The sequence below is a fragment of the Salvia hispanica genome, chromosome 1 (assembly GCF_029641045.1).
Source record: "Salvia hispanica isolate PSC_SH4W2 chromosome 1, Shi_PSC_v1, whole genome shotgun sequence".
NCBI classification, from domain to species: domain Eukaryota; kingdom Viridiplantae; phylum Streptophyta; class Magnoliopsida; order Lamiales; family Lamiaceae; genus Salvia; species Salvia hispanica.
The window spans coordinates 7,005,115-7,026,298 of NC_142692.1; the positions used below are offsets into that span (position 1 = coordinate 7,005,115).

The 21,184-nt window shown below is 34.5% G+C and overlaps 2 protein-coding genes across 2 annotated transcripts; one reads left to right on the forward strand and one right to left on the reverse strand.

The window, feature by feature from the left end:
• Positions 1-1,719: 1,719 nt before the first annotated feature.
• On the forward strand, positions 1,720-6,341 carry LOC125221373 (protein NLP6-like). The gene is made up of 6 exons (XM_048123492.2): positions 1,720-2,423; positions 3,236-3,301; positions 3,388-4,587; positions 4,662-4,730; positions 4,808-5,723; positions 5,814-6,341. Exons 1-6 carry the CDS (start codon positions 1,770-1,772, stop codon positions 6,257-6,259), a joined length of 3,351 nt encoding a protein of 1,116 aa, XP_047979449.2. The 5' UTR covers positions 1,720-1,769; the 3' UTR covers positions 6,260-6,341.
• Positions 6,342-18,507: 12,166 nt separating this feature from the next.
• LOC125221370 (protein FAR1-RELATED SEQUENCE 5-like) lies at positions 18,508-21,089 on the reverse strand. The gene is made up of 3 exons (XM_048123490.2): positions 21,032-21,089; positions 19,788-20,550; positions 18,508-19,672 (listed from the first exon to the last, which is right to left on the reverse strand). Exons 1-3 carry the CDS (start codon positions 21,087-21,089, stop codon positions 18,508-18,510), a joined length of 1,986 nt encoding a protein of 661 aa, XP_047979447.2.
• Between the last annotated feature and the right edge of the window lie 95 nt (positions 21,090-21,184).

Genomic DNA, 21,184 nt, shown 5'->3' on the forward strand with positions numbered 1-21,184 from the left:
AATTAAATCCAAGAAAAATATAATTTCCTCTCCAAATAAAAATAGAAGGGGTCGAAAATTCCACATGATTAAATAATGCTCCTATTTAATTCTCACTCATCCCTTAGGAAAATAATTCACCACAATTATATTACTGCGCATCAAATATTCACACCAAATCAATCATTTCTTCACTTTCACTTCATTTTCTCAACGCATTGACCTTTCAACGGCCACGTCATATTTTCCACATCTTTGACTATTCAATAGCCACGTCATAATTTCAACAAGTTGACTATTCAACTCAATCTCAACTCCCACACGCAATTAGGTCACAAAGACACTATGCAATTAGTTACTCATTAATTAATTCACATATCATAGCATTTAATACAAAAATTTTATAACGCGAAAATTAGGGTTTGAAAAAGTCGGGCGTTACAATAATTATCCGAATTTTCAGTTGATTATTTATATTTATATTGAAAGATACATTTCTCTGAATATTTATAATCATAAGATAAGTTAAATAATAAAATTAAAAGATTCATTAAATTTAATTAAATATAAATTATTATCTAAGATAAAAGTAAAAGAATATCTTAAAGTAAAAAATGGTATAAGGACCTAATAAAAGATAATCAAAGTATAAGGAACTACTAAAATGAAAAAATTGTACGAGGATGTGATGAAATTTATGAGAAAGGTATAAGGACCTATTAAAACGAAAAAATTATACGAGGACCTAATGACCATTTTGATTAAAGTATAAGGATCCAAGAATGTGTTTTACCAAGTTTTAACTCATACAGTATGTTTTTGTGTTTTTCTCGTAAACGTGCTAATTGTGGCTCAGTCCATGGTATTAGCTAGTATTTTTTTTTCTTTGTACTACGTTTATTCCATTCTGACTTTTGTACCAAGTATATCTTGTCATATATTTAATGGGATCTAAGTCAAACAGGTTACCTCATATTATAAAATTTGTCAAAGGTGTTTGAATATCCAAAGCTTCATCCATTCATTCCATCATCATCATCATCACCATATTGCTCATCACGATTGAAATATCATGGTCCATCTTATTAATAATACAACAAAGTCTTTCTAGACTTCTGCAGACATGATAATAAAAAGAATTTATTATACAATTAACTTCCATTCTCTTATTGAATTATTCATAATTGTGTGGTGGAAAACAAAGGATATATATGAGGATAATTAAAAATATATATCAACTTGAGTATTAAATTCCAAAATTCCATTAAAATAAAAATAAGTAAACGGTTGCAAAAAAGACTAGCATTATAAATAGGAAGCGTTTAGACCTTTTCAAATCAATTAATTGCAAAACGTATTGGTGTAGTCAAATATTGGCTTCTGGAGAATTAATAGTGTACTACGCCACTATTTTATAGCACATACAAGCTGGCTTTAGCGGGTGGTAGTTTAATAGGAATGACTACAGGAGCTATGTATTGTTATATAAGCATGAGATAATGCATAATGTAAAATATAATTAAACTAAAAAAAGTGACAACAAGTCGAAATACCTTAATACTTAAGAAATAGTGGAAACAAGTTGAACTAGCTATTGCTGGAATGTTATTAAACTAGTACCGTATTTTATATTTATCTTGGTAAGTAAGCCCACATTACTCATATACTTTTGACAAAGTATTCTGTAAACTTATATAGTCTTTGCATTATTGAGGTTGCAAATACGAACTATCCCCAAAAGTCATCTTTAATCACGGCATAAACACTTTCTCTTAATCATTCAGTGTGTGATGGATGAGGAACGTGAACGTGTGCTGTCAATCCTACGAGGAGGAGAGGGATGGAATCACCCGTATTCTTCAATAACATATTTCAAGCAGGATTTGGATGAAAAAGTTTTTTCATATGATAATTTGAATAGCGGATGGGTTTTGTATGAGGAATCATTAGGCCTACACAAAATCATAGGTCTGCTCAAAGAGATTGCATCGGACAGTTGGGTGCACTTGCATACTCTGATACAATTTTGGGGAGTGGTGAAAGTGGAGGGGAGCCATCACTACCTCTCTTCCTCACATCACCCTTTTTTTGTTAGTCATGAGCTCAACAAAGGATTATGTTGGTATAGGAAGATATGTAGTGATCATGAGTATGTCGTGGTGATCGACACCGACGGAGGAAGACATGACGAGCAGCAGCTTGGAGGCGTGGGACGGGTGTACCGAAACCTCCTACCCGAATCCACACCGGATCTGAGACTATACTCCACCCATGAATTTCCGACGCGGGATGAAGCTGCTCGCTGTGGTTTCAGACCTTACATCGCACTGCCTCTATTTGATTCGCATACCAATCAATGTTACGGTGTGTTGGAGATCTTTCAAAATCAATCTTCTCATTATTCGAGGGGTCGTTTACTTCATGTGATGGATCGAGCACTACAGGTTATTCTTCTCAAGGAACCCTACCTACAAATATACAACACACATGTTAATTTATAATTTCATACTCATCACTTTTTGGACTTTTGGTTTTGGTGCATGTGAACTTTCAATATTTTCTGATTTTTGTCTAAAAATTGTTTTTTAATATAAATACATAAATTTTAGATTTTTTTAGTTTTTCCCAACATTAAAAATCAAAACTGATGTAGCATATTATAGTGTATATGTGCCAATCAAAACAAGGATGTTTAAGTTTAAATTCAAATACGAGGTTGCGAGGCTTGGCTTGTGTAGCTTAGAACGGATGTTAGAGCTCAGGGCATCTCCATATATAAGATCAAGTAGAAATTTTGGAAGAACAACCAGGAGGGTGTAACAGAAGAAAAGGGAGAGAAAGGATATGTGAGGAAGATGATATATGGATTTTGTTTTTATATAGTTTTTAACATAATTCAGTTAAAACAATGCCACATCAATTTTGATTTTTATTTTAGGAAAATATTGTATCCATAAAATAAAGTTTAGGAGAAAAATTAAAAAAATAGAGTTTATGTTTGAATTGATTTTTTGTGGATGAAATATGTAATTAGAAAAAATAGAATTTTTTAATAATCCCAAAAAATGAGTACAAACAAAACGAATAATAATTTTGAATGATTTTTGTAGAATTTTACATGATAGATCATAAGTATTTATAACCTAATTGGATGATTTAAGTGTGAACGATATCACAACTAATCAAGGAAATCCAATATTTTACTTTAAGTTTCGATTATTTTATCGATTATGTATTGATAATGATATCACTGCAGATCGTAGGGTTGAGGTCCAGTTACAATTCCATTGCTATTAGCGGCCACGGCCAGATAAAAGAAATGGTAAACTTAGCGTTCCTAATCATGTTTAAAATAAACTAGTATTTCAATTACCGCAGTGTCTTATTTCGTCATCTTAATATTAACAGCAACAATCTGAAAGTGAAGTAAGCGAGGCAATTGAATTGGCCATGGCGACAATCCCACAACTATATCTGGCACAAGTTTGGATCCCTTATAACGAGCATTGTGTTAACATGGCCACCAACTTATGTTGCATGGAGATGGTATCTTTCATAGATTCTCAAAATAAAATATTCAATTCATGGAATAATATTGATGTTTATATGCATGATTATCTTCAAGCTTGTGAATTTCATAAGCTTAAAGTAGATCTTTATAATTGCCATTCAAATTCTTGCCATCTCACTATATCTGAGAATTCGTTAGCCCACTACGCCCAGAGAGCTAAGATGTCCCATTGCCTTACAGTTTCTCATCAAAGTACTAGCAACCACTTGTATGTTATTCAATTTTTTCTTGGACCAAAATATATAGTACAAGATGCTTACGTTCACCGATCTCTACACTTGCTCTTAAGAATACTGGAGATCAATCTCAAGAGTGTAATGTTTGTATCTGGGAAACAACTTCTAGAAGAGTATCTAAGGCGTGATTCTATTGAATGCGGGTCAATTGATAGTTTAAGCTTGTTGACGTCTTACAAGCAAAACTTTTTGGAGTTGGACATGACAACATACTTGAAGATGGTTGACTCGTGTTGCCTAAATCCTTATTCCGCGGGTGTGGACAAAGGATGTGTTTTTCACTTGCCAGCTGGACAAAGTGTATGCGAAAAACATGTTAAAAGTAACTCATCAATGATCAAGAAGAAGATGGAAGGTTTCATGAGGAGAATAGCAGTGGAATCTTGGAAACACAATAAATGGATAGTCCAATTTTGGGCGCCGAAAATGACAAAGAATAGACTCTATCTAGAAACTTCAAATCAACCTTACGCTGTTGGTTGTCTTGCAAAAGGTATAGCTTCCTTTAGGAAACAATGTACAGAAAATTACTATTTTGTTGACGACCAAGCCAAACAAGATGAACTCGGACCCCCCGGACGTGTCTTCAGATTCAAACACCCTGAAATCAGCCCTGACCTCTTCTACTACACTACAGAAGAATTTCCAGTAAGAAACTTTTCAATGTTTCATTGTAATCGTGGATATTTGGTTTTACCTGTATTTGATGATGGAGGCAAAGGCATTCACAAGCTTGTGGGTGTGCTAGAGTTCCTAGGATTTTATTATTCTGACCTTCAAAACATCATAAAACTAATGGAGGTACGAGCTCTTGCCACTTTTGACTTGTCACTATATAAGAAATTGTTGTCAAAACAATGTCCACTTTCATGCAGGCAGAAAAACTATGGTCGAATCACATAGACTTCCACCAAAGATTTTTGGCAAATATTGAACCTGTCAATGTATGCTTTGACACAATTTTATAATTGTGATTATATCAATAATATGTCTTTATACTAATATATTCTTTTTTTGTCAGGTTGTCGATTCCAGAATAAAAGCTCTGACAGAGATCCGCCATGCCCTTAGCACAATCAATAATGACCTTCCCCAACTCCATATGGCAAATGTTTGGGTCTCCACTGGAGAATGTGTTACTATTAATACTAATTGGAGTTGCATGGAGTTGGCATTTTCTACTAATTATTACTGGAAAATTATGCCTACAGATTCAGTTCACTGGATTCATATCCAACCCGGAAAATGGATGATTGGGATGGTGTTGGCATCTGAAAACAAATCATGTTTTTGTCCAAATTTAAGTGAATTTGGCATAGTCGACCAGCCCCTGTCACACTATGACATGAGTGCTCGACGTGATGCTTGTTTTGCAATTTGTTTGCAAAGTCCACATACTGGACACCTTCTTTATGTTGTGGAGTTCTTTCTCTGCCAAGGTCCTGCAACATGTAAATATGTTAGGTCCGTTTTGAGTCTTCTATTGCCAATAGTAATGTATGAATTAAGATCATGTAAGCTAGCATGTGGGAAGCAACTAGGAGAGGAATTAGTGGTTGAAGTTATTGAATTTTCTTATGCAAACAAACTTGATTCATCTGAATTAGAGCCTGCATCTGTGTATCCAGTCATATTGAAAAGTGTGCAGTACAATCATAACGAGTACCATCACACTGAAGAAGAACAACAATATGAGTATCATCACACCGATGAAGAAGAAGAACAAAATGAGTACCATCACACTGATGAAGAGCAACAACAATACAATGAGTACCATCAATATACTGCAGAACAACACGGAGAAGAATGCACCGCTGTTGGCTCAGATTCAAATATAGAAGAAAGAAAGAAGAGAAAAAACTCCTTCAATCTTAGTTTTGAGGTTCTCAAATCACATTTTGGGAAGAAGCTAAAAGATGTTGCGAAAGAGCTTGGCGGTGAGTATAAATATAATCTATGGTTCAATCTTCTCCAAAACTAAATACTTATTACCTGCTGACATGAATGGGAATTAATTGTTCTTATAGTTGGAAGGTCAACAATAAAGCGTGCATGCAGGCGAAATGGCATTTTTAGGTGGCCAAATAGAAGAGAACACAAGAAAAATCCATCCCTTTTCGAAGAACAAAGTACTGCAGATTCAAAGCAAGATATGTTGCCATCAACTAACCATGTTAATCAATTGGAGAATGTGACACAAATAAACACAGGAAGCGAAGGCAAAGTGATTGTAAAGGTGGAGTATAAGGAGGATAGAATAATATTTGAGTTGTCTCAGTCATTAGTAGGTTTGGCAAAGATTACTGAAGAAGTGGCGACAAGTCTAAATCTGGAGAAGGGCAGTTTCAAGTTGAAATACAACGATGAAGATGGCGATGAGATCTTATTAACCAGAGATGCTGATTTGAAACTTTGTCCAAAGATTCGAACAGCAATAGGCAAGCCACTCATCCAACTATTAGTTCAATGCTAGCTCCACTTTCTTAAGTTTCTGGATTGAATTGGCTTACACATTCTGCCTTTGATTGCTGGTGGCTTTGTTACGACATTGTGTGTATAATTCTCTGTTTCTTGGATTTTGGTGTGAAAGATTCTTTGTTGTGCTGCATATATAGCAAAAGAGTTTACAAAAATTCAAAACGATTCTCTTTGATTTTGTGATTGGAATAAACATTTACTTAAAGTAAAATAGTTCGTTTATAAATATTACTCCCTCCGTCCCACATTTATAATTACATTTAGTTAGGGCACAGGTTTTAAGGAATTGATGGAGTGTGTAATTAATGAAGTGAGATAGTGGAGTGTGTAATAAATGAAGTGAGATAGAAGAGTGAAATGGTGGAGTGTGTAATAAATGAAGTGAGATGAAGGAGTGTGTAATAAATTAAGTGAGTTGGTTGAAGGTGGGTCACTTGTTGACTTTTTGGTTTTTTATTTTTATTTTAGTTTATTTTTGTGTTGATAATGGCATTTGAATGTAATTTTAGTGAATAATGGGGTAAAATTTTATGTCCAAATATGGAAAATTCTAAATGTGACTATAAATGTGGAATGGGCTTTTATGGCAAAATGTGACTATAAAACTGGGACGGGGGGAATACTTTATTTTATGTAAGGAGCTATAATGAGAAACGAAATTTTCGAACTGAAACAATTTCAGCTTTCAACAAAAATACTTAAATACCCACTTCATCAGAAGATCATACAAGGGTCTCCAATTTCTGATATTGTATGGAGTTTACATATAAATGTTTAACGATTATTATGCTTCTAGAGGATTATTAATCGACCAAATAAGAATTAAGTAGCTATGGGCTATATTTCTACAATTCTAAGGGTGTGATTAATATTTATAAAGAGAAAAATAAAACACAATTAATCCTTGGTGCAATAGAATTAATAAAAAAGTATTTATAATTTGATTCCTGAAATATATAAAAAAAATATAATGCCATAAAATTAGTAGGGGAGTTATCAATTGCTAACTAATTAATAATCTCAAACTAAGACTAAATCTTAGCCATTAGATTATAAGATCTAGTGGTTGAAATAATGTCACAAGGATTATATTTTTAATTAAGAAAATTAATAAATAAAATTAGAGGGTATTAATGTCAATTCTCTCTCGTTAAAATCATCTTAAAACTTTAAATTTACGTAACTCTCTCGATTTAAATTATTTTTTCGCAAAAAATTATATCAAATTAAAGATAATTTTATAATGATTCCAACGAGATCGCAATTGCATATGTTCCGACGACGTTCGGATGATGAAATTTGATATTTTTTATTTTAGTTTTCGTAAATGTTGATAACCAGATTCTTATCAACAAATATATAAAAAAATCTCAATAAAACCATGTAAAAATCTCAATAAAACCATGTAAAAATCTCAATAAATATGTGTTGATATTTTCTTGTACTAGTGTTGATATTCTTATGTCATATTGTTGATATTTGTAATACACTATGTTGATATAAAAAATATTCACGAAAATTATCATATGATAACATAATGACGATATTATCCTTTTGTTGTTATTTTGTCTACTATTTATTGAGATTCGTAAGATTTAATCTCATCCACTCATTTTAAAATCTAAGGATGGAGATTTGGTCTTGATTTTAGATTAGGGTGCTATAAGCATTAGAATATGACCTTGTAGTAGTAGTAGTAGTAGTAGTAGTAGTAGTATATATATATATATATATATATATATATATATATATATATATATATATATATATATATAGGGATGTGATCAGGTCCATAAGTGAAATTCTGTCAAAAATCAAAGCAAATCTCAGCCATTGGATCCTGTAATGTAACCGTTAGATTAATGCCACGTGTCACCTAATAATGTAGATTGAGTAGTCTAATAATGTAGCTTGGCTAATAATGTAACAGCTGTAGTCTAATAATGTAGATTGTGCAGTCTAATAATGTAGCCTAGTTAATAATGTAACGCTTTTAGTGTGATAATGTATCTCGGGTATTATGATCACAACCATCTAATCTGAGGATCCAAGGGCTGAGATTTGCTTTGATTTTTGACAGAATTTGCCTTATGAACCATAGTGCGCCCCTATATATATATATATATATATATATATATATATATATATAGGGTTTTGATCTATGAAGACCAGATTTAAATACAGAAACGCAGAACGCGGTCATACGTATGGCATTTTTAGGTCATAGTTAGTTTATTTTTAGGTCATGTTAACAAAGCATGACCTAAAATGATCTTAACATGACATAAACCCAAATCTTATAATATGACCTAAAACTACTTAATTATGACCTTCCGTATTTTTGGTTAATTATTGACCATTAGATCATCTAATCCTAGGGCCAAGATTTGGGCTGCATTTCTGGATTCAAACACATACTTATTTTGATCATCTCCCTATATATATATATATATATATATATATATATATATATAGGGGTGTGTTAAAATGACAACACCTTTTAATATGACACCATACCACCAATATCAGCCCTAGGATCTAAAAATCGGATGGTTGATAAGATGCCACATGGCAGCTCATTTTATTTTTATTTAATCAAATTAAAATGATAGAAGGGTAAATTAGGAAAACTTTTTTCTCATCAACTATGGAAACACAAAATTCACGCCCCTTTTCTTACTATTCTCAACTCCACTAATCTCTAATTCATCGCTGATTCTGCAAATATAATTTCAATCTCAATTGATCTCAATTTGATTCATCTCAATACACGATCGGTTCAATTTATCTCAATCTTGATTCTGCAATATTCTTCTCAATTCGAGCTATTCGTTCACCCGATCGATTCAATTTATTTCAGTTTGATTCCTCCAGAATTGAGCTATTCGGTCTATTCAATCGTTGATTTCCCTGCAATCATACCACAAATTCGAGCTATTCAATTGTTGCTTTCTCTGCAATCATCAATTCCTCTGCAATCAGAATTGAGCTATTCTTCTTCAATCAACGATTTCTCTACAATCGCACCACAAATTTGGTCGAATATGGATGAATCGAAAATCAACTTTGACTTGGATATTTTTCCAGAAGGTGAGCTTTGTTAGATTATCAATTCTCAATCGATTTTTTATGTATTGTCGTGCTATGGATTATTGTCTGATTCAGTGATGGATCAAATTGTAGCGAGTTTTTCTATTTAGGTTCAGATTGTTTTGATTATGATTGGTTGGTGAGGTTTTTTTTTTGTTGAAGTGTAGTTTGTGATTTTGATTGATGAGAAGCTTTTGGTTGAGTAGTGTTCTGTTTCTGTAGATTTAAGGAATTATACATAATATGTAGGCTATGATTATATGGCAATAGAATGTTTCTGTTTTATGTATTTTCTATGTACTAATTGTTGTTTTGCTTATTAAATCTTGCTGTTTATTGAATTGTATATTGCAGTCCATATTATCTGAACTAATTCGGCTTATGTTTTGTTAAATGGTTGTGTAGTGTTTTATTTCATAAGGCCTAATGCAGAATATTGACCTATGATTTTATGGCAATGCTATGTTTAAATATTTCGTACTTTTGTATGCAATAAATGTTGATTCATGTATTGCACGCTGCTATTCACCTAATTGTATATTGCGGTCAATTGTATCTGAACTAATTTGGCTCATGTTTTCTCATTTGATCCAATTGCATGTGTGACAGCATGCCCCGACGAACTCCGGCCAAATGTCGGTATGAAATTCCTTACATTAAATTCATCTCAATTCAAAAGCTATTCAATCACACGATCGGCTCAATTCATCAGCAATCAACGATTTCTCTGCAACCAACAATTTCAATCTGCAACGAGCTATTCAAGCGCTATGGATTATTGTCAGATTCAGTGATAGATTGTTTGTCGATTTTGTCAGATTCCAACGAGTTTTGATTATGTACAATATTGATTATGATTAGTTGTCGAGTTTTTTTTTGGTTGAAGAGCAGTTTATGATTTTGATTGACGAGAAGTTTTTGGGTGCATATTGTTCCATTTCTGTTTTTGGGTAGATTTAAGGAATTATGTAGAATATATAGGCTATGATTTTATGGCAATACTATGTTTCTTTTACTTATTTTCTATGTATTAATTGATGTTTTACATTTTGTTGTTTATACAGTTGTATATTGCAGTCCATACCATTACGTCAGTATATAAAATGTGGAGAATTAGGTCACCATGACTATAGAAACTGTGGCCGACAAAAAGGAAAATAAATTTGTTAGTTCATTTTTTCATTACCAGATTGCTATCTTATGCATTGTATATTGCAGTATTACTATCGCCATATTGCAGTCTTAATGAACTATTGCAGACCACCTATTTGCTTCAATCTATTACTTCATTAATTTCACAAGACAATAGGATTAATTATTAATTTTATATAATTGATTCCAGGTTGCCTTCCATTTCAATAATTAGTGTGGCTTCAATCATTTTCAATTACAATTTTTTACATTACCAAATTGTTGTGTTATGCAATGAATGTTGCAGTGTTACCACGATAATATTGCAGTTTATATATTATTCACAAGAACAATTTAGTATGTGTTGCAGTACACGGATATATGAGTTGCAGTGCACCTAATAATAATATGTAGTATAATGTTGAGATATATTCTTTGCCTATATTTAATCTCAAGCATGCAAGCAATTTATAATTAACTGAAATCAAAACAACTATGGAGAAAAAGTCGAATCAAATTATGTCTCCCACATTGTCTACACCAAAATTACAAAACTACATGTTTCATTCACACAACCAAGATTTCATTCATGTTCAAAAATGCCACGATTTCATTCATTGGTTACAGTTTGTTGTACTCCACGACCATCTTCTCCACATCTATAGGTCCTCTCTTTTTTGCTTCCTCGAATTGATGTGAGGCAAGTCTCGACACACAACAAAATGCCCTATGTTGTTGTTATACAACATCACTGTACAATATTTTGCACGAAGAAGCTGCAAAGACTTTGATCTGATTAGCAAGGCATTCACAGGCTTGTTTAATATTAGCCGAACTATAAAAAAAAAGATTATTTCAATACTACATTATTCTAAATGATGAACTGCAATATATAACATGCAAAACTGCAAGATGATGCATTATCCTAAATGGCCCTCTGCAATATATAACAAACAAGACTGCATTATTCTAAATGTTGCACTGCAATGTATAACAAGCAATACAACAAGATGATGATGCATTATTCTAAATTGCCCAAGGCATTATTCTAAATGGTTTGCAATGTTCTGAATCATGCACAGTCAAATAGAGTTAGCAATGCGCTTGCTTTACTTCAAGTAACATCGCTCTCTGTTTCCATACAGATTTGTTTGCTTCTATCTGCAAAGTGGTTTGTTGATTGTTGTTTTGCTGCAAATGCTCTGCCTATTGTGGCCCCTATTCATTATTTATTTATGAAATTGTTGAAGTTGTAATTGGAGACATTTAACCGCTCTTGCAGCTAATCATGAATACCTATCTGGCAATTTTTTTTCTGATCATCTGATGTATTGGATACTCTAAATAGAATAATGTTATATAATGAAGGAGCATATCTTATGGACCTTCTTAGGCTTACATGCTTTTCACTTTTGTTGCAGTGTGTAGCCTCTCATCCAGATACAAGAATGTTATTTCTCATTGTTAATTTTCACTTTTGTTGCAGGATTCATGATAATGCATTATTCTAAATTGCCCACACAATCAAATATTGTCCACCAAATAAGCAACATCCAATAAATGAATCATATACAATAAAACAACATACAAAATGAAGTAGATACAAAATGAATCATGCAGTACCATAATTAACACTACTTTTATACATAATACAAGCAAATCAGCAATTGACCCAAATCATACAGTAACATAATTAACACCACTTTTATAATTAACACCTCTTTTATACATTAATACAACCAAATCATCCACAAAATGAATCATACAACCAATCAGAAACTAGCAACCACAGAAGCATAAAATTGACCAAATTCCATATACTAGAAACCTTGGATGTTTTTGGTCAGATCCATTAATACAAGCAAATCAGCAATTCATCAAATCATCAAATCAGCAATTCACTTCGAGTACAACAACACTTAATCCAATAGAAAAAAAATCACAATAGTCGGTCACAATGTGTCAAAAAAACTTCATACATGGAGCAAATAGCTATGAAATTTCGAAAATCACCAAAAACAGATTAAAACCTCAGATCCAAAAATCAGCAATTCACTTCAAGTACAGCAACACTTAATCCAATAGACAAAAAATCACAATGGTCGGTCACAATGTGTCAAAAAAACCTTGATACATGGAGCAAATAGCTATAAAATTTTGAAAATCACCAAAAACAGATTAAAACCTCAGATCCAAACATTAAACAAGGCATCAATTGAATGAATAATACACATACATAAATCTGCATACACAAAGTAACATTCCAGAAATTAAACCTACTTCGATCAACCCTAAACGGAATCCAATTAACATACCTTGTGAACTGATTTCACCGTTTAGTTGTTGTAGGCGTTTGGAATTCCAGAAATTAGCCCTAAATCGCGTGATTCACGGTGTAGTCATGGCTGGAAATTGAAGTTACACGGTGTAGAGGCGGAGGCGGTGGGATTTAGAGGCAGAGGCGGAGGCGGCGGGATTTAGAGGCGGAGGCGGCGGGATTTAGAGGCGGAGGCGGCGGGTTTTAGAGGTGGAGGCGGCGGGATGAGATTTTGGAGAATCGGAGAGTCGGGGAGAGAGAGAGACGAATTTGGAGAATGACGATATTTTTTGGGATATCCCCAATTTGAATCTGTTTGGAATGACTAAAATGCCCCCTACAGCAATTTCGTATACACTAGACAGCGATCTCAATTCTGTTCGCGAAATTCAATCTTGAGCGTTGGATTTCCGGATCTAAGGGTGTATATTGGTGGTATGATGTTATTTTATCTATGGTGGCACCATAGTGCACCCCTATATATATATATATATATATATATATAGGGGAGTGTTATATTGCTAACTCAATACCTAATTGCTAACTACAACTAAATAATAGCCATTAGATATTTAAATTAAGGGCCTAGATCATCAACCAAGAAATATCAATACGATCAACAAAAAACGTCAATAAAGCCATAGGATTAATTCCATAAAATATCAACAGGGGTATTAATGTCAATTAACTACATGTTTAGTTATAACTAACTTTTAAAAGAAATCCCAAAACTTTAAATTCATATAACATATATCAAATTAAAGATAATTTTATAAGGATTCCAACGATATCACATATGCATATGTTCCGACGTCAAAATTTGAAAAAAAATTCAAAAATTTTTCAATTTTTTCGTAAAGCAGAAATGTCAACATACTATATAAATTATGTCAATATAATACATGTAGAATGTCAATATAAGCAATGGGTTAACATTCTTAAAGCATCGTGTTGACATTCTCAAAGCATTGTGTTGATATTTACGAAACACTATATTGACATTTTCATCTAAAACTCTAATTTGGCGTTTTTTTTTAATCTTTTTTTATTTTATTAATAATAACGAAAATTACACGTGGCAAATTGTAGACCACACGTTTTCTAAAATCCTATGGCCTTAAATTAGTTGTAGTTAGCAATTAAATGATGAGTTAGCAATTGATCACTCCCCTATATATATATATATATATATATATATATATATATATATATATATATATATATATATATATAGGGACGTGATCAAATGCAAACTCTAAATATCGTACAAACTCCAAACTATGATCTGGACCGTTAGAAAATATCAACAGATCATGAAACAATAGCAACAAAAAATGTCAACACAATGTCAACGGTTGATGTTGTGTTGACATTGTATTGATATTGTGTTGATATCAGAATCTTGAAATTTTATACTGTGTTGACATTATGTTGATATTGTGTTGAAAAAGTTTGGAGTTTGTACAATATATGAGTTTGATCTATGAAGACCAGATTTAAATACAAAAACGCAGAACAAAGTCATACGTAGGGCATTTTTAGGTCATAGTTAGTTTATATTTAGGTCATGCTAACAAAGCATGACCTAAAATGATCTTAATATGACATAAACCCAAATCTTATAATATGACCTAAAACTACTTAATTATGACCTTTCGTGTTTTGAGTTAATTATTGACCATTAGATCATCTAATCCCAGGGCCAAGATTTGGGCTGCATTTCTGGATTTAAATGCATTCTTATTTTGATCATCATGAAGACCAGATTTAAATACAGAAACGCAGAACCATATCATACGTAGGGCATTTTTAGGTCATAGTTAGTTTATTTTTAGGTCATGCTAACAAAGCATGACCTAAAATGATATTAATATGACATAAACCCAAATATTATAATATGACCTAAAACTACTTAATTATGACCTTCCGTATTTTGGATTAATTATTGACCATTAGATCATCTAATCCTAGGGCCAAGATTTGGGCTGCATTTCTGGATTTAAACACATACTTGTTTTGATCATCTCCCTATATATATATATATATATATATATATATATATATATATATATATATATATATATATATATATATATATATATATAGTTTTGATCTATGTAAAACTCATTCTTAATACAAAAATACAGAACCGAGCATACAGAGGTCATTTTTAGGTCATCGTAAGCTTCTTTTTATGTCATTATAATAAGGATGACATAAAATGATCTTAACATGACCTCAAACCCAAATTTTATAATATGACTTAAAACTTCTTTATAATGACCCACCGTGTTTTTCTTTAATTATTGACCATTAGATTGAAAAATCTCTTGGTCAGGATTTGGTCTGGATTTTGTATTGAGATGCATTTTTGTATTGTCATTTTCATATATATATATATATGGGAGCATTAAGGTACTTTTACCCCTTAGAGTACTATTTCCTTCTTAATCACATCCATTAGATTATAGTAGTGGACGGTCAAGATTAGATTTATGAAATTAATCCCGTGTTGCATTATGAGTAGCATTCTGTGCATTATAAGGTTATAATAGTAAAAACATAATGTCTGGAGCACATTTCAAAACGGCAGTTCCGATAATTAAGCGGGATTTTGATACACCTTCCAACTTCTTACTCTCTCTCTCTCATTCTATCAAATCGAACTATATCAACCAAAATTCTCTCATTTTTCGGAACAAGCCGAACCCTAGCCGCCGCCGTTGAAATAGCTTTGAACCGGTGGCGACTTCGAAGCAGAATTTGACAGTGAAAAGCAACTGGGTCGACGATTCAAGGTCTCAAAGTTCATGGTTTAGGGCGCGAGCGCCGTCGGTCAAGTGTACATCTCCGTTCCTCGTGTAAGGTATGAGTATTAAGTCTCGCTTTTTAGTAAATTTTCTTTGAAAAATGTGAAATAGTGAGCCTTAGATAATGGGGTATCAATATTTGGATGTTTTTTGTTGTTTTCTGAGTAGAATTTGGTTTGATTTTAGGGTTTTCGGTTGTATTCGTCCTTAATTTGAGGATTCTTGTCGACCTTGCTTTAAATGTTCGAATTTTGTGGTTCTGGTGTATTTTCTAACGCGCTTTCTGGTGGTGGTGTTGTGTGTGTTAGTTTTGCGATGTCGAAAAGAGGCCGCCCCTACAAGAGCCAGCCCACGCAGACCGAAGGTGAGAATGCTGTGCCATTATAAGAAACCGATTGTGTGTTTTTCCATTGTTTGTTTCATTATTTAACGTTCGTTGTGCATTTTATGGTTATTTGTTTGCATTACCACTCTTTCACATAGCTGGGTAGTTGTTCTTCTTAGTGGTTTCAAATTTATAAACATTATTCCTTGAATGTTCTGAATTATTCGTTTGGGTTTCATCATTATTATTCTGCAGTGCGTCTAAGGAGAAGTTTCATACGTTATTCAAAATTTTTGGTGCATTTTATTCCTGTTTTTTGGCATTAAAACTGTATTCCATCTCTGTTTTAATATTGGTAGAAGTGGTTTACCTTTTTTTTACATTATTCAGTTCTTTTCCTGCATTCTTTGTGTTTGTGTTAGTTTTGTTGATGAAGGTGTGTAGTTGTAGTGCTTATTTAGTGCATTGCACTCAATATTTCAACATTATTGAACAGTTTTGGTGCATTTTGGTCCTGTTTTTTGACAGTAAAACTGTATTCCATAGCAGACATAATGTTGCTAGAAGTGCTTTACCTTTTGTGTACATTATGAAGTTATTTTTATGCATTATTCGGTTGGATATCAACATTATAGAAGTTGGTTGCAAATTTTTAAAAAGTATTCATTAAATTTTCTGAATTATTTGTTTGGTTTGCGTCATTATTATTCTACAATGTCGGAAGAGAAAATTTTACTGCATGATTTAATGTGTTTGGTGCATTTTGTTCCTATTTTTTTGCATTACAACTGTATTCCATCTCTGCTTTAATGTTGCTAGAAGTGGATTACCTTTTTTTGTACATTATTCAGTTCTTTTTCTGCATTATTTGTGTTTGTGTTAGTTTTGTTGATGACGGTGTGTAGTTGTAGTGCTTATTTGGTGCATTGCAGTCAAGATTTCAACATTATTTAACATTGTTTGTGCATTGTGGTCATATTATTTTGCATTACAAATTATTAAGTACAGTTTATGCATTATGATACGGTTCATTAACATTAACTAGTTATAATTATGCATTAATTGTAATTGTACACTTATTCCTTTTTGCAGCTTCCAAACACCCAAGATTGGATATAGATCAGACTGTGGATGATGTACTGCCTTTATCAGTGGCACAAAAGTTTAGAGATAGACTAAAGGACCAGCAGATGGCAGAGGCTAGTACCTCAACTGAAGATGCGGACAAGAGGAAGACTCGAGGGAAAAAGGTTGACCATTTATACACAAGGAGCACCACAGACTTTGTGAATTGTTTGAAAGAGCTGACCCCACGGCAAAAGGAAGCAGTGGAAGAACTTGGATTCGGGGCCATGCTACACTACAACATCAGCGAGATCCCCGGGTACATCGCCTTCTAGGTTCTCAACTCATTGAATCTTGCACACTGCCAGATACCGTTATGTGGCGGTGGAGGCTTGACGATCGATGAGGACGATGTCCATCTGACGTTAGGTTTTCCAAAAGGGCCAACACCAATCTCAAGGCCAGTTGATAAGCAAACCGAATTCCAGTTCAACGACTACGTTGCAGAACGTTGTGGAAAGAGTCGTTACAAAATGACAGCGGCTGATGTTGCGAAAGTGATTAAGCAGGAGGTGAACGGTGGTCCTGATTTCAAACGGATGTTCATGTTCATGCTAGAAAATGCAGTAATTGAGACACCGGCGGACGGTAACTTGAAGCTGAAGATTCTACACTTCATCGATGATGTTGATGGGATTAGGAGTCTCAACTGGTGCGGCTACGTCTTATCAGTATTGGAGGCCACTTATCCTACATGGAAGAAAGGGGACACTCTATATTTCACCGGGCCTATGCATTTTTTATTGGTAAGTGAAACCCTCTCTGCATGAAAAGTGAATTTTGGTCATATTGAAGCATATTTCATATTTTGTTTTACTTATGCATTACTGTCAGTCATTTCTTGCATTAAACATAGTGTGTTCATGCATTAAGCTTACCAGAAAATGGATTATTGACCTTCAGTACCTCTGTATTTACCAGTTGACGTATGTGGACCGCGTGGTTCACATCCAGAGGCGAGTTAGCCGGGCCTGGCCAACACTAAAAGGCTGGACGATGGAAAACTTAAAAAAAAAAAGAGGATGCCGAGCGTGATCAGTTCGGTACTGGAAGGTTGGAGGACCGTGTTGATAAGGAAAAGTATTTGATGGATGAGGAAGCTAGGAGGTTGCAGGCTGTGAACAGAGGAGATGGTGCAGCACCAAGCACAAACAGAGCTAAACGTATACGAGATAAGTTCATCGCTTCAAGTGTGCTGATGGGCCATGCCATCACGACGTGGGTAGAGGATTTCAAGATGATACCCGTTGAACTGCTGGAGGATCAGGGCATCCGAGTAGGGATTCAGATAGGGAAGAAGTTGTTGGGATTAGAGGATGAGATTGTAGTTCAAGATGAAGAAATAGTTACGCAATTGACTCAGGCAAGGCAAGACGAAGAGGAGTACAGTCCAGAGTGGATTGAAGAGATGGCTGGGTAAATATAGGAAGCACATCAATGTCCGTCTAGTCCAGAGATGGCTTATTACCCAGTTCCTCTAGTCCACCTACGAATGCACGAAGCACATCAATGTCCGTCTCAAAGCGACGAAGAAAACCATAGAACAGTGAGATCCCTTGCTTTGAAACGTTTTGCCTTTCATCAACAAAGGACTGTGTAGGTAAAGTCTCATCAACATGTCCATGGACAGCCTTAGCTAGCGAGGTCTTCAGCCATCTACTTGCACAGTAGTCATCCGGAATCTTTTTCACTTCATTGTTCCTAAACAAAAAGAATATATGACTGCACAGATATCCCTGCCTAACGAAAAGTTTGCAATCGCATGAGTATGACTCGTCACTCTTATCATGTCTCACAAAGTACGAATTGCGAAGGCTGTCTCCGAGTTTGTAGGTGTCCACCATGTCTGCAGACGAGAAGTCCAAAACGCGGCATCTGTCATTTCCCTCAACAATCTCCTCTTGTATTTTCTTGAACATACTATCTGTGTACAGAGTAGAAGCATGTTTCTCGAAAGGAAGAGCAGTGGCCAATATAGGTAGGGCAGTCACGTCTTGGTAGTCCAGCTTTGTTCTACTATTCCGCTGGAAATCCACAGCTTGGTTGAAATTCAAGTAGAATTCGGCAATGTTGTTGCGTGGCTTCAGAAATTTTTTATAGAAACTATTCTCTGACTCAGAAATAGAGGTGGTCCTAATCATCGAGCCCATTGGGAAATCTCTGAAGTATGCAGGTATCCATAATTGCCTGTAGTCGTACAATGTCTTCAACCAACCATGGTCTTCCAGGTCATAACGTTCAAGTATTCCATTCCACTCTTCTTCGAACTCATCGGGTTCTAGCAGATCCGACCAGACGCAGGCATTGAACTCTTTCTTGAAATCTTCGTCCCGCAACAACCGACCAGGAACTTTATTGGCCAACTTGTGCATGATATGCCACATACACCATCTGTGGCGAGTCCCAACAAGAATCTCTTCAATAGCCGATCTCATCCCCAAATCTTGATCTGTAACAATCATCTTCGGAGCAACACCCATACATTGGACAAAATGTCTAAACAGCCATGCAAAAGCACCGGTCTTCTCGCTGCTTACCAAACCACCAGCGAAAGTTACTGGTCGCCCATGATTGTCCTTTCCCGTGAAGGGCGCGAAGATCATACAATACCTGTGTAACATAAGCCGGCATAAGTCAAGCAAAGAACATGTATAATGCATATATAGTATATATTAATGCATATAATAATGTACGTATTAACTGTTTTAATGCACGACAGGTATACCTATTTGTGTTGTAGGTGGTGTCAAAAGCCACAATATCACCGAACATGTGGTAATTCCTCTTCATCAAACCATCACACCAGAACAGAGCAACCAGCTGGTCGCTAGCATTAACCTCGTACTCATATGTGAATGCCTCGGACATCTCTTTCTTCCTAGCCATATCATCCAAAACCATTTGTACGTCAATACCATGAGCGTATGCTTTGATGTCTCGTGAAACATTCCTTATATCCCCAACATTGCAGCCAACGAGCTGAAAACCACCTAGAATTTCCTTCAGCACATTAAACGTGAGCGTGGGACCTATGTTAGCCTTTGAACAATCAAGGATAAATTGTTGATGTACGTCGTCCAACTTTCGATTGATTGACATGAACTGCTGATGCTCTGTTCCAACCATGTAATGGTTATGAACTTCGTTAAACTCCTCGACAGTATAACCTGAAACTCCTCCGTCGGAGAAGAACTTGAATGAGATACTGGCTTTACAACCACAACGCTTGGATAAACGTCGACGTTTCAACGAAAAACTAGACCGTGCATTTGCTTGGTCATCCACGCACGAGTTCTTGCTGCCTTCCCTGTTGCATACCACCTTATACCAAGTAATTATACCATCAGTTTTTCTCGTTTGTGATTTGCGAGTATCAAAACCAACAGCCCGGGCATACACATCGTAGAACGCAAAACAAAAATCCAGTGATTTGAACTTCTGGCCAAAGACAGGCTTCAACTCTTTCGAACACTCAGGTACAACAACCACTGCACAGAATCACAAAAAACAAAACTCATCTAACACAAACATTATGAACCATAAAACTTGCATTATCTATCTACCAATGTACATTATCCAGAACTAAATCTACATTATATGTATCTAATAACACAACACCCTAGTTTAATTAACGGGTCTAACACAACATAAAACGTGCATTATCTATCTAATAATGTAAATTATATAGTACTAAATCTACATTATTTGTAGCTAGTACCACAACATCCGAGATGAATCAACGTTTCTAAACCATAAACAAGACAAACTAATAGTTGGATTATTTATTCACAACTTTACATCCAAACCGCCCGTCCATAAACCCTAGCCCATGCAAACTCAATTCTAAACCCTAGGCGATCCCCTTTAATTAACAGATACAGAATGTCAAAGAAGTTTGCGCTAATATGTGTGATTTGGATATTAATGAAACGTAGATACAAAAAACGATGACTTCTCGAAATTAATTACCTTCGTCCATGTTTGAATCATAAGCTTGGTCCATTGTTGAGGAACCACCTTCTTCCATTGTATTAACGATAATATTCCATGAACACTCCGAAAAATATACGATAATTACAACCAAGGCAAGATTTGATTTTTAACGAAGAACTAACGTTGAAA